The sequence below is a fragment of the Anopheles moucheti genome, chromosome 3 (genome assembly GCF_943734755.1).
Source record: "Anopheles moucheti chromosome 3, idAnoMoucSN_F20_07, whole genome shotgun sequence".
Taxonomy (NCBI): Eukaryota; Metazoa; Arthropoda; class Insecta; order Diptera; family Culicidae; genus Anopheles; species Anopheles moucheti.
Window position 1 is genome coordinate 3,357,369 of NC_069141.1, and position 14,977 is coordinate 3,372,345.

A 14,977-nucleotide genomic window follows, 5' to 3' on the forward strand; every position below is an offset into this window, starting at 1 on the left:
ACTACAACCTGGTTGATCGTCTTATTTCGTTTATTTATTTGGAATCCAGATAATTTTCAAGAATTGAAAAGTAGAAAAGTATTTTAAAAACAAAAAATCATCTCCTGAATGACAACAACATGGCGCCCCAACGAATTCCCAAATCGACCATATTGTTGCTTTTTAGACAAAATAGTGCGCCTTACGCACAGTTATACCGTAATCATTCAATGCCGGTTGCAAATCTTCCATCGTGAGCGTGTACTTCCGATCCTTGGACGATTTCTGGTTCTGGTTCTTGGACGAGCCGTGCCCGGAGCTGGGTGCACTGTTCGTGCGTGTCTTGCAATGCTGCAGCGCATCGTTCGCGACGTCCGATACAAACTTTTGGGCAGCGATCGAAATGAGGCGTACACTGAAATGGATAAAACACAATTGATGACCATTTTTTTGCTACACCCAGGAAGCACTGTTGTTTGTTTGACATACATCCGTGGATCCGCTCCCTCGAAACCGGCCGAATTGAGATAGTAAGAAGTGACTGCATCGGGAATCTATAGAGGAAACAAGGTAGAACAAGCGGAGGTGAGTATTGTCGATGGTTTTGAGCACATTCGCCTCCATGACGGTGAACCTGAAGCTATTGGTTCACCGTGCGGCGGCCATCATCTTACCGTCGGTGTGTAATCTTCCAGCTGCATCATAAAATCGCTCAATATCTGCCCCTGCGTGCGATCTTCCACCATATCTGCCGTCTTCTTGTTCGGGCCACGATGTATACCGAAATTATCACCCATTTTGGTTGGATTCGTTTAGGGGTTACCACTGAAATTCGACCGAAAGTTTGTTAACGCAGACACCTAGCTCCTTGCAAACAGTTTCTATTTGTGGGTAAATAAAGCTGCTGTCAGTCACTTCACCAAATATTCCAAATGACAGTTGAGGGACATTGTTGTCAAATATGGACATGGAAAACCCCCTTTGCCTTTCTTTGGAAAAACGAAATGCCTTTCTACGCGTAAAATGTTTTACTTTGTTAACCGTAGAGTTTGTTACCCAATTTACCCAATTCCAAAACCTCTCTAATAATTAAACTAGGCGTGGAATAAATTTGCCAATCCCTATTGCATTGCATACTGTCAAACCAGTGAGAGCGATCGCCAGCGCAAGTGAGATGGATGAAATGGGAAGCATCCTTCATCAACTCGCTTAAACTCTCCGTCCGCTGATTCGAAATCCCATACAAAACAGCTGTTTTCAGATTTCCGACACCAAGAGAGCATGTATTAGCAAGAGGTGACATGTTGATAACATGTGTGCATATCATCATGGGCCATCACTATGGGCAAACGACACGATTATTATTATTCTCAAAATTAATCTTTCTGTCAAAACGATAAATCGGATTAATCTTTTTCAGATAGATTCACAGCCGACTTTCCAAATCGATTAGGGCCGTGGTACTTATTAATCTTTTACTTACATACGACCATAGTGATAAATTTTATTAGCGGTATGTAAATTTCGGACAAAATACTGTGATAATCCGAAATTTATGAAGAAGAATGTGTTTATTCAATTTTTAGCAATAGAAAACATCAACACCGCACGAAATTACTCCAAGTTGATAAGTATGTGCGTGCTATAAACGATAGGATTTTAGGACCAACAAGGGATAAAAGATGTTTGTTTGAGAATTTTGTTTCACTTGGTTTTGCACAGCACTCCGTTTCACGGGAGAGTACGGATTAATCACCATAGCTTTATTTTGAATGCACACGATTTTTCGGAAAATTAAACAATATTGACACAAATTTCCTTTATAAACTCGCTTTAGGATCGTGCGTAGAGCGCAATCGTGCTATCAGAGAGTTTAAACCGATTAATCTTTTTACAGAAGGGTTAATCAAAGGTTAATCCGATTGATCTTTTTGACAGAACGATAGTTTTAAGAATAATATTAATTGTGGCTAGACGTTCGGTCACTAGTTTGATAGTTTGCCCATAGTGATAGACGTTCGGTCATGAGTTTGATATTGCCCATAGTGATGACCCAAGTACCAAAAAATGCACGCTGGTGAGACATACATGTTACCTCCAGCTAATACATGCTCTCTTGGTGTCAGAGATCGGAAAACGGCTGCTTTGTATGGGATTTCGCAAGCTGAATTCGCAGAGTCCGTGGCTTCGTCGCTCGTTTTTGTACTCATACATACACACGCTCGAATCAAAACAAACAACACATAAAGCAAGTACGAGTTTTGTTCACGGCAGTGGTTCTGCTTTTTCAATAAGAAACGATCTGTATTATAAACTATGATATGATTGATATGATTTTCCTACTAGTAAGCTTTAAGAAGTTTTCCTAAAGCATGGTATTAAAAGTTAATCTACAAGTTCGACAATATATACGCTGTATGATGGTGAAACACACGCCTAACCTGATGGCTTGAAGTACACCTGTGGTGTCCCGGATACAAAAGATTAATACGCGAGTTTTTGATAACTATATCAACCTAAATAATATTGTGATATTCATTGCGCAAAACGAAAACTCAAATTGAGCATGTTTCATCATGCATAATTGACTTCTACCGTTTAAATACTTTCATATGCTTACCACAAAGCTTCTTTCTGAGAAAACAGAGATTTATTAACACTGAATACATGAGTTTATAATTAAATAGAACAGCTAGAAAGACGAAAGAACGATTAAAGTTGGGAGACTACTGAAAATTTCAGGTCAATACAAGCAATGAATCAAAATGAATTGCAGTTTTAAATTAAAAAAATACCCGTGTTGCCCGGTTGCCTACTTGAAAACCTGAAAAAGAAGTTTATTTGTACCGAAAAGCATCTTACCTCGAATTAAGCAAGTTAAAATTAGTCTATTACGATATTATCAGCTTCAAACTCCCTGTGCTAATTGAGACAATATGCCAAAGCATTTGTTTCGTTCGGATATATTTGTTCAATCTTACTTATTTAAACATATTTATGGGAAAAGCGACATTTTTGATTGGACAAGAACGTTAATACCCAATAATAGCGTCTCATTCGTTCAATCCTTATCAATCTCGTATGTTTTACTCATCTTTCAATCATCCCGGGGTCGGGGATTTCCCTTGAATCTATCGCTACATTTAATGGTTATCAGCAAACCACAATTACGACCATCTATCATCGCGAATCGAACGGCGTTTGGTTGGTGTAAAATAGTCTCTTCGTGAAATTTCGTGCGTTAATAAGGAAGATTGCAAAGCTCTGGGAAAATGCGTTACTCTAACCGAAACGATCGTACATCGCAATGGATACTACACATTTTCCTGGTTTTGGTTGGTCTACTGATGGTGGCGAGTGTACCCGTGCAGTCGCAACAAGCAGGGCGAAGAACACCCCCGGCACGTAAATGCACACTGCCCGAAGAGGAGCTTGATTCGTTGACTAGCTTGGTGGAAGATATCGAACGTGAACCTCAGTCAGCGTCAGAAGACGACTTGGAGGAAGAGTCAGAAGAAACAATGGAAAGTGTTGCACCACAACTCGATCCTCAGTGTACCCGACTGCTTAAGCGACTTCGTTATACCGTCGGCCATCTGCAACGTAGCTATCTTGAGCTCAAGCAAAGCCTGATTACGATCGATGAAAGACAGTACAAGATTATGGATAATCGTTATAAACAAAACAAGGAGAATCTTACTGCTCAACTGGAGGAACTAGCGAATCAAATCAAACCGCAGCATCGGTCCCAGCTGACCGATTTACGGCGCAAGATCACCGCGGCGGAGAAGCAGCTGAGCGAAACCGTATCCAAACTGGCCGAACAGCGGCAACAGAATGTGAACTATTACATCCAGCTGGTAGCGAACTATATACACGATCGTCGCATCCATATGGCCGTTACGCAGTTTAACACACTCGTAACATACAACAGCGATCCGTACGGTGCCATCATCCAGAAGGTGTTTCAAAGAGGCAACGTACAAACAACGTCCGATGTGTTGATGTTCCTGCAAAAGGTTGACTTCAAGCATCGTCCAGTGCTCGGGTATGGCGCGCTGGTAGACGAACTGATCGCTCGCTCGGCACTTAAAGGAATGGATGCGATCGTGCTTTTGAAGCACATTCAATGCTTGATACTTGCGCGGGACGGAAACCAACATGCTGATGCTCTTGCACTTATGAAAAAGTTCAAATCAAACGCACATTAAAGTTGGCAAGATAATTTCGGACACGATCATCGTGAAATCATTAAGGATACAAAAACACACACCCGAATCGAACCATTTGTTAGATCACATCTCTCTTTGAAAGCAAAGTTTCTCTTTCCTGGTTCACGCATCCCACATGTCTCTAGTTGTCTTATAATAAACAAAAAAAAAATACGAAACACTCCTTGCAGGAACATACGCATACATTATTTTAACGACAGAACCAGCTTTCGCATCGTTTCGCATCTCGGGACTGATTTAAACGATTCTTTTTATCGGGGCGTACAATTTTATAGTCTTTACACATTCTGTTGTTTGTTCTGTTCTGTTCACTGTCGCGTTTTACAAAATGTTTTGCGTTCCTTTCGGGTTTGTTGCTAATGTGCTACTAATGTTTAACTAAATGGTCATAATAAAAATGACTTGTATTTGAAAAAAAAAAACAAACGTAAACCTTGCAATTATTTCATACTATGAACAGGGAAAGAAAATGGAAGGTCCTCGGACTTCAGTTGCGCAACACAGTTTGGAAGGTTGATAGTTGACCAACAATGGTCATTCATCTTATGGATATCTTGACCCACTGCACGGTCGGGAGAGTTTGTTCTACTTTCTTGCAATTTGCTACTATCATTCCTTCCTAACATTCATCTCCTGATCACATCCGCTGCTGTTATCAATCAAATCCCAACCGATTGTATATAACAACATCAACTCGTTCTAGATGATATGCCGTGATTGATACTGTTTTATATCTCTCTTGTTTTTACTCTCTTTTCATTTTTTTACGCTATTAGTAGTTGGTCTTTTTTTAATGATGCCATTTCCATCTATTTCCTGCTCACGAGGAATGCACTATCCCTTCTTCATCTTCGGCCTCTTGTTTCCTACATGATTTTGGACCGGGTTTTTTGCATTTCATGGTATATATTTATTGCAGTATAGCTGCTGCATAGTGTGTGTTGTGGAAAACAGTCACATAATGTTGCCTCTGAGAAATGGAAATCTGACGGTTGGCGATTGGTTAAGGCGCCGCGGAATAAAAGCGATACTAAATATGCAAAAAAGACGAATTATAATAGTTAATGCAAATGCTGTACGTTGCGTAGGTAGTCCGGTATTGACTGCAATTTTCATAGAGGGAATGTATCATCGTAGATATGCTAAGCTTTCCCGAACAGAATCGGAATTATTTTTTAAGTTAAACATTTAATACTGAAAACAAGAAGCATTTCCTGTGTCCTTAGAGACATTTATGTTGCTGCAAAATGATAAGCACAACTAACTTAAAAGAGGAGCGTGTAAAGTTGTAAAGAGCTATACGGGCATTGTTCGGTTCTTAAAAATAGACAAAGAATAGTTTCATGCATGCTAGTGCCATGCAAACCCCCTCACACCAAGACGTACACACAAGTAGCAAAGCATGAAGGGTATGTTGAAATTGTGTTTATAATAAAAAACAACTTACACATTAATAAATTGCACACCATCACCCTGAAGAATTAGACGTAGGCTTAATCAAAATAAAAGCAAACAGTAGTTGGTTTTTTGTTTCGCTTTGAAGGGCTTGAGAACAAAACAATGTGAAACTGAAGCAGTACAAGCAGTCGCTAGCCGATTGACAAGCGCATCATTTTCTCTTGCTTGGCAACGCTTCCAGACAATTAACGTAAAATAAAACACTTAATAAACTCTAAAGCACAAACCATATAAAAAGCGAGTGAGCGCGAGTGATCCGCTACATTAAAATGATACTACACAATCCATGTGGATTGTACGCCGAACCGTAACCTTAACGATAGCACATGTATGTTTCACGATCATTTCCGTATTAACCCTGCTTAACTTTAGGACTGTTTTTACCGATCAACGATCACGGCTCGATTCCGGGTTTGCTCTTTTGTGAATAGTGCGGAAAATTTTGGTAGTTTCTGGTATAAGATTACACGTACAATATAATATCGCATAAAATGCATTCGCATGAAACATTTGTGCTGCGTAACGTTTTGTTTGCAATCAAAGTGTAACGTAAAAAGCCTCCCCTAATTGAGGAATTAAAACCGACGCGCGTCAACTTATTGATTGTTTAATCCCTAAAGTGTGAATGCTATGCGTTCTCGCTTCATTTTGCTATCCTGCTATCCTATATTCAGCCGGCAGCAGTTTGGTTCGGGATAGGGAACCTTTTTTTCTGTCGCTCTCTGTATTTTGAAGTTCGCGTTTCACTTGCCCATATCAAATGGTTGAATCGATTGTGCGCCACTTTGTGTGCTGATTTTGTTTACTTTCACTTTGATACTTGCGCTTTCACACACACACACACGTTTTGCTCCACGAGAAGTCTTGCTTAATATCTCCTTTTTACAAATTACTATTCCTATATATCATTCGGTCACGCTTCATCATGACCATGTGTTCTCTTTCTTTCACATTTACCTCTTATACACTAATGCATTTACGCGTCTTGATCACGTTTGTTTGTTTCTACTTTCTGCTTTTTACGTTAACAAGACCGAGTTCTACGATCATTCTCCATTTCTCTTGTTTTGTTATTGTTTACAGATTATTCTTCAAACGTTGTCTCCCCAGTTTACTACAAATAAATGATATCTTTTCCCCGCTCGATAGCGATGTGTTTTCTATTTCTCCTTCGCTTTATGTTACTATGTTAGTTTGTCCTGTTTCTATTCGTCTTTTATCTTTCACTTTTTTTTACTTCATTTAATGTTTTATGTACATTGATTGATACTGTTTTTACTTACACAGCTCTGCGCGCGTGATCGTTTAATGAAGAAGCGATTGCGTGTCCAAAGCAGCATTTAAACAATTCCACATGCAGTTTCTGCATTTTTTTTCTTGTGTATGTTTCTTTACGCAACGAAAGAGAAAACACTGATTACACTTTCGATTATCGACATCATCCTCTTTTGCATTGAAATATCGTTACCGATAAACATTCTCTTTTTTTTTTTTAGTTTTCTAAATGCAAATGGTCCAACTTTTCCGGTTTTGTTCCAGTTTTTCACGTGTTTCAAGTAAACTGTTAACATAGAAACAAAATTAAAACCGTATTAGTTTTTGTCAGACATTGCACAATGTTTAACGGACAACTGAGAAACAAACGAACAAATTTCAATTGGTTTATACTAAAAACTGTGTGATTTTTGTTTGAATCGTACATGACGCTCTAATCTAATCTTTCAGACAATGATTCGAGATCACATTCTCTGTTTCAATATCAACTGATATGTTTTCTTATGGAGGGTGTACAGCTTTTTACGGAGAATAATAAACAGTCAACATACTCTAGAGAACTAAATTGTTTAACCATTATTTAACCAACATTTGAAAGCATTAAACACGTGTTTCGTGAGTTTTGTCAAGCCGCGCCTCGACAGTTATAGTTGATTTTGACGTAAAAAAAGATGTGTTTCTTCAGGAACATCACGTAATATGGCTCAAAGATACACTCATTCATCCTAGCTGTCAGTGAGATGAAAAAAAAAAATTAACAAAAAAATGTTGTTTTCTTTGTTGCAAAATCGGTGTTAAGATCTAATAACTCATAACGCACCGGTTGTGGATGAAACAACACGTTACTGTGACAAACAGTTACTGTGACAAACAGTTACTGTGACAAACTTATAACATTTTGACCATTAAAAAACCAGTACTGTACGTAAACCATGAACTAAATATTTTATGATAGGGAGACGATAAAATTATGCTACAATTATTATGGAATTCTGATAGAAGCATATCCGTGGGGGAGAGCCCATTAGTGCGCCATTCCACAAATATTTGTGCCGCATTGCGTTGAGCTCAATACTATTAGAGCCTATTTCTTAGGGAGCGGGATGCTACTCCCGTCATTCTTTGATGACTTTCTCTCTAGTGTACCCGTGATGCATCAGGGACACCGATACGAATGGCAAGACGAGTTCGTGTTCGTCGTATCTTTCCGTTTTCAATATTTTACACGATACGCTACGATTGATAGACCCGACAGTCTGGCGATGCATGGGTTTCCGCATCTAACGTGTTGGCATCATACCGGTACCGATGTGCAGACGCTTGATAGTTGCTTGATATTTGCGGTTACTACTGCTACTGATGCTACTGTTGCTACCGAAGACAGTTCCGTAGCGTTCGATAATGCCGGGCTGCCGCCGCTGGGGACCAGTAAGACCAACAGCAACGGTACCGGATCGAACACGGTACAGTGCGTTTTATCTGTCCTCACCGATGCGATTGTCGTTGTGTGCTTGCCACTTGAACTTGGACTGCATTAGCCACTGTTGACCCAGCGAATAGTTACATGGTCGCAGCAGCGGTGTCGATGGGTCCTCGACAGTGGCACGTGTTAAACAGTTGCCACTGTTAACGTGCTTGATAGTCTTTTCCTGGAAGAAGATGTCGAGAATTTAGCAGCGCGGACACAAATTGATCTGATATTGATATGGATTATCTTTCACCGTATGAGGGGGAAAAGGAGCATATGAAACTTATCTATTACCTCGTCATCGTATATCCATTCCTGATTGCCGCCCATTCCGTGACACCGGACCAAATTAACCGGTCCGAGGGCATTCGATGCATCGAGACAATTATCGTCCGACATGATCTGGTGTCGTTTCGTGTACGCAAATACTTGATTGCCGCCCAAACCGTGACAGTAGCTGCTGCCAATCTTTTCGTTTGACTTACGTCCCATAGTGTCGAGACAGTTGCGAGTCTCTGCATTGCGAATCTAAAAAAAAATACAATAGTAATCAGTTATCAAGATATTTGAAATGCATCTTTTAGATTATCGAAGCACAGTACCAAAATATTCAATATTTGCAATAAAAGTACAATAAGGTATATAAGGTTTTCACGCTTATTACACAGAAGCATTTTATTCCTTACGACAGCTAGAAGCTTACCTCTCCAAGGAAATAGTAATCCAGTGGCATCTGACTTTCAGGATAAATGTTTTCCAGGTACCAGCGGAAGCTTTTGCACTTTAGCCGCTCCCGAAGGGCCCGCCTCTCGCTCACATCCCCGGCAGATGCTTTACGAGCACCTGTCAACGTGTCACGGTGGAAAATATTGAACGCGGAAAAGGAAGCAAAGATTAGTATAAAACATATCTCATTCTATCAGTTTATTGTTAGCAAATGTTAGCATGGATATGTTACAGCATAGTTGTTTATGAATGTCTGTTACAAGGTAGAAAGAGTAGGAAAGAGGTTGAGGGTGCAAAGTACAGATATCAAAGAATATATAAACACATTCGGACACGAATCGATGTTACATATTTATACGATGGACAGCAAAGATTGGATGGGAAGGTGAAACTTTGAATTGGAAGGAATGAAGGTAGGAGAGGAAAGAGGCGATATAAAAAGAATATACAACAAAATATGCACACGTACTGAGATAAAAAAAAACAAACACAAGAAGCACATCATTCGAACATACTGTTTGCCATATATGATATGATGTACAGTGTGAACCTTTGCATTGATTTGTATGATACATTTGTACACACGTCTACAAATAACAATTCATATTGCTTTATACGATGTATTTATCAAAGTACTGTCACTGACGCACACAATAATATGAAACTAACATGTCTGTGTCAGGTACAAGAAATTTATTGTGACTTAAAATAAGTTTCCCTAACAATAAACTTGAGCTGAGAAATAATGTCAATCCTCCATGAAGGTGCACCACTGAAGAATGGGTTGTTCACAAATAATGTATACAATATTTTATTTACCACATACAAAAGCCAATAACAAAACAATCCACGAGCTTCCAACACCTTCAACACATTTAACAAAACAGACAAAAAACCGAATGAATCAATGCTGCTTTTGTGTGCAGTTTTCCGGTAAGGTTGGGCCCTTACACAGCCACCATCGGGATAAAATGGAAAGCAAATGAATTATTCACATTTTTTGTATCCTAACACCTTGAATGGCACGGACGTAACGGTGCGTCTTGCGTCGAGTTACCTCTCAATCAAATACAATTTGGCTTGAAAATCCAATTACTCTTAAGGACCATCGAGTGGTGGCGAATAGATCTCGTAAACCGATGTGACGATGCTGGAAGGGGTGTGCTGCATCTCCCAGGGTGAAAAAAGGCAGAGGGCATCTACAGAAAAATCGAACCCCTTTCCTTAACCATGATAAAAGAACATGAGGGCCAAGGGTCTCCTCTCGCTTAACGACATTGGCTATCGGGAAGGATTTTGCACTCCAAGTGTATTGGTCGTTACCAGCAGTAAGAGTGTTTGTGTGTAGTAAAATGATTAGGGTGAATTAATTTACGCCCATTCGGCACAGCACGGGGAAAGGAAAACAAAAGACCCGATTCCTTCAATATTTGAGCAGTACCAGGCGTCTCCATTAGATTATCACACACTACGCAAATTTAAATATTTACAATTACGATTGATGGATGTATTGGCAAGATAGAGACGGTAAGCAAAAACATAATTTATTGTCTCGTTATTTGTAACATTTATACATCGACAGACACCGAAAATCGTGAATGTTCTTATGCATTCGAATGCATTCAAAAATCCTTAAAACACCAGGCGTCTCCATTGAAATTAGAAATACAGAGAACCAGTGCTTTTCATGCATGGTCCAATAAACAATATTGTGCCATACTATGGATGCACTTAACCTGTACAATTACCACCAGTGCTGGTAAACCCCATTATCAGGTAAAATATGCACAACCAGCAGAACCGTATGCCAAACAGACCGAACAGAGATCGATACGGAACAGATGGTCCAATTGTAGTGTTGCGATTGAAATTTGTGTGCAATAATTTCCACTTGGCCGTTCGGCTCGGCGCCACTTAATGATTTCACACGGCCAGACACCGATTTGATTGACATATTAATCTTCCAGCAAAATTCATCAGTTAAGGATAATATTTCTGTCTGTCTATCTTCGCGTTGACATCTGTTGACGGGATTTTTGGAAGTTGGCACTATCCTTGGCACGCCGACATGCGGCACCTGCCCTTTCGCACATGCTATATATAGGCCATATATGGGCAGGTGGTTAAATTTCTGCTTTATTATTCATCCCCACCAATGTATCGAAAGACATTCTATCGTACATCGTGCATTTTTGTTTTTTATTTGTGAAAAAAGCTACTCTACATCGCTTTGTCCTATTTGCCACGTGCATGTCCTATACTGTTTCGTTTGGTGACATTTTGTCATCGAAACGCGACACATTTTTTAACGAGATTTCCAATGCCGGGCAGGGGCTTTTTTTCTCACCAACGTCAAACACACTTTCAGCAAAACAGCGCACACACCGGAAGAGTGAGAGTGAAAAAAAGCGCCAGAAAAGTGTATGTGTTTTTTTTTGTTTCTGTTTGTTTCACTTGGCATTTTCCCTCTAAGCTATTGGCATTCTCGAATTCCACCGGGAGCAGACAACTTGCCGATCCGTGATTTTCTGGAGTATGTTTTTTTTTTGCTTTTTCTTCCATGCTGTATTTCATCGTCAATACGGTTCTCCACTTTCCAATGAAATAAAGCACGGTATGTGTATGTTTTGATTATCCTATGGGAAAATAGCTAAGGGGCCTTATTTCGCTTCGTTCTCGCCGAATGAAATGTTTCCAATGTTTTCTATCCTAGTTTAAATATATACACACACACACAGGAAACAATTTTCTCTTGCCGTTCGCTGTTTCAATACTGCTGCTTTCTAAAATCTAAACAGTGCCGATTGTATTAGTGCATTCTTTACATAACTCAACTGGCTTCTGCTTCCTCGAGTGCAAAAGTCAATTAGTGCCACCAGATGCACTCGGGGCCGGGACGTAATCGGTACCGTGCTGTTTGTACAGCAAATACCACTCACACAACCTCCGCAAAGGTACGGCGCGCGTTTCGCTACAAATCATACGAACACTCACGTATTCAAAAGATAGTGTAAGGCATTGTAGAAAAGTTGCACTAGCCACCCGTCGACCTCAGCGTGACAGTACTTCACAAAAAAAAGGTCAAAAATTCCAACGAATGCTTTACGGTCCATGGTTTTGCTAGTTTGTTTCGCTAGCGGCTAACCTTTCAAGGACCGAAAAATGTCAATCCGGGCGCAAACGTTTAGTCCCACGGTAAGCTTTTTCGACCGAAGCAGAAGCTTATATCGGTGCAGCTTAGTTTCTGATGGAAGAAAAGTTTGCACAAATCCAACAGTCGGGGTTTGAGACAAGCGAACAAAACGGAGCTAGAAAGGCAGTTTAAAAAACAGTTGCTTGTAGTTATATTTTCAATTTGTTTTACTATTTTAAATAAATCTTTAATGTAACCTATGTACAGCTTGAATAAGTATGTTCAGTCTTGTTTTATGTTATGCTGTGTTAATCAAATTATTCCCAATAAATTATTCTAAACTTATCCACAATACGTATTTTAATAAAAAGTTTGTCAATTTGCTGTTATTATAGATTAAAGCATTAAGATCCTATCGCTTATATATTAAGTATGTTTTGTTAGGCTGTTTAAACGCACATGCAGGTAAACGTGACACAAAAACTTATATACACAAACAAACATTCATTTTTCAACCAACATTGAAAAAATACACATGCAAGCACACAAAACAACGAATTTGAACACGACACGAAAACACAACTTTGCTACAATGGTGCAAAACAAAATGGTGTATGGCATATTTTGTGGCATTTGGTTGATGGTTTTTTGTAGTGTTTGTTCGACTAACACTGTGCGGTGCGAGCCAGCAACGGCAAAAAGTGAACGGAAAACCGAACAAGCAGTTTAATAGAACTAAAAAAAGAAAGGGGGACGAAAAATAGTATCGGTAACGAGAAATAGAACCTGGGTTAATGTTGTAGTAAAATTCACTCCAACCATCGAGCCACACTTCGGCCAGCCGTGCATTGTTTTTGTTAACTATCTGCGAGGTACCGCCCGGGAATGAGTACGGTGTTGACTTCCGGAAGACGTGTCCTACGCGGGAACAGGGTGCAATCTCTAGCGTTCCACCGCACATCCAGACCTAATACACACACAGAGATGCAGCAGCAGAGATACACCAACAGGCGGCGGACGGTGAGTGAGTTGGAATTACGTTTTCCGATGCATGGTGATGAGCGGGAATGTCCAATAAAGTATCCAGGAGGTATTATTGTGTTTTGTGACGTTCGCATAACACAAAAAAGGTGGGAAATGATGAAACCCACAGTCACCGGAGACACAGTAACAGGACGGGGGATGTTATAGTTGAAGTATTTTTGTTTTATCGGTAGATATGATGGATGGTGCACAATATTTTCCATCGACATGCAATTGATTGGTTCCGTTTTCGGTGGACAGGTCGAGGATGAAATACAATCCAAGCGCAGGGAATAATACATATCCGCGAGCGTTTAACAATTTTTAAGCAACATTTGTAAGTGATTTTTTTTTTGTTATATTAACCATTTTTGCAGCATTAGGCGCGTTTCAATGTGATGCAAACCGGGGAGTTGTGATTGTTTTAGAAAACACGTAGCAAAACGCGATTGGAGTTAAGTGGTGAAGCAATAAGGCACGCAATAAAAACACGACAATTTTGTAAGGAGGGAAAAGAAAAAAAAAGAACGAGATCAAACGAGTTAATAGGTTAGTCTACAGTAGAGTTAAAATAGTCAATGGTACGATTAAACCATTTTGTTGGACAATAAATCACTGGAGCAGCTTTGTTTTCAGCGACGAGTGGGGACTTGGACTAACCCATCCTGTAAATGGCACACAGCGTGAATTTATATTACATTATGTTAAAAACATCTATCTATCTTTCAAAGTGTTAACCAACATGCTAACAAAATCGCAGCTACACACGTAGCAAGAAGAGTTATTTATCCAACTTAAGCAGCACACACACTCACACTCATGTGTTAATTCCGTTGCGTAACGATGTCTTTCTAATCAGTCGTGACATTTGTTGAAGAATTCTTACATCCTAAACTTTCACGCAAGTACAATTATGCGTTTACTGCGTTTATGACTTTATAACTAAAAGTAGTCAAAACAAATGAAAAATTCAAGATCTTTACACAGAAACCCATTCAAAAGGGTTTACACAAGGTCTTGAATAAAGAATTTTTACGAATTTCACCAACATTGTCGTATGTTTGCAAAGATTATAAGGATACGAAGAAAGAAGCTTTGCTTTTAAAGTATGACGGGTAGTTAGAAGGAAAAACTGTTATGAAGTAGAGTCTAACGAATGAAATGATTTCCAAATAGGGGTGAGGAAGGATATGATTTAGATTAAAAAAACGACTGATTTTAGTAGATTGGAGGAAGAATAGCGCAACAACTAAACTAAAAAAAACAGAAACTTTTGCCAAACCTGGACTCATTTGATAGTAAAACTCTTTCCACTCATCTAGCCACACCTCGGCAACGCGAGCCGCGTTTTTCAGCACAATATTTGCCACACCACCGGGGAAAGTATACGGTGATTTATCCCGGAACACATGGCCAACGTGCGAGCAGGGTGCGATCTCGAGGATACCACCACATTGCCATATCTGATGGGTAAATCAATTTAATTATTATCTTTTTGCACAGTGTGTCCCCAAATGGATGGATGGATGGTTTTTTTTTCTACATAAAAAAGCGGATAAGTAAATGCTTTTATTACTGCTGCTACTGCTGCTACTGCTTCTATTCGTGTGCGATAAGACAACGGTCTCAGGGGGCAAGATTTCCAGGAAACCTAAAAACAAAACAGTACCAAACACACGGGTG

At 39.6% G+C, this 14,977-nt stretch overlaps 2 protein-coding genes across 2 annotated transcripts in view; both read right to left on the reverse strand.

The window, feature by feature from the left end:
• Positions 1–12: 12 nt before the first annotated feature.
• On the reverse strand, positions 13–881 carry LOC128305243 (transcription initiation factor TFIID subunit 10-like). The gene is made up of 3 exons (XM_053042609.1): positions 654–881; positions 469–533; positions 13–394 (listed from the first exon to the last, which is right to left on the reverse strand). Exons 1-3 carry the CDS (start codon positions 774–776, stop codon positions 163–165), a joined length of 420 nt encoding a protein of 139 aa, XP_052898569.1. The 5' UTR covers positions 777–881; the 3' UTR covers positions 13–162.
• A 3,952-nt stretch (positions 882–4,833) lies between these two features.
• LOC128300431 (polypeptide N-acetylgalactosaminyltransferase 5) overlaps positions 4,834–14,977 on the reverse strand; it is a 39,884-nt gene continuing 29,740 nt past the window's right edge. Inside the window, exons 7-10 of the mRNA XM_053036477.1 lie at positions 14,577–14,757; positions 9,116–9,255; positions 8,707–8,940; positions 4,834–8,593 (exon numbers count right to left, since the gene is read on the reverse strand). Of these exons, the coding sequence (XP_052892437.1) occupies positions 8,420–8,593; positions 8,707–8,940; positions 9,116–9,255; positions 14,577–14,757 (729 nt within the window). The 3' untranslated portion in view covers positions 4,834–8,419. The remainder of the gene's footprint in view (positions 8,594–8,706; positions 8,941–9,115; positions 9,256–14,576; positions 14,758–14,977) is intronic.

What these genes read in the sequence shown, in the direction of transcription:
- LOC128305243 (XM_053042609.1), bottom strand. Translation starts at nt 776, where the DNA reads ATGGGTGATAATTTCGGTATACATCGTGGCCCGAACAAGAAGACGGCA. An exon ending in TGGAAGATTACACACCGACG is followed by an intron (nt 534 to 653) that starts GTAAGATGATGG and finishes TTTCCTCTATAG; the next exon opens with ATTCCCGATGCAGTCACTTC. An exon ending in GAGGGAGCGGATCCACGGAT is followed by an intron (nt 395 to 468) that starts GTATGTCAAACA and finishes TATCCATTTCAG; the next exon opens with TGTACGCCTCATTTCGATCG.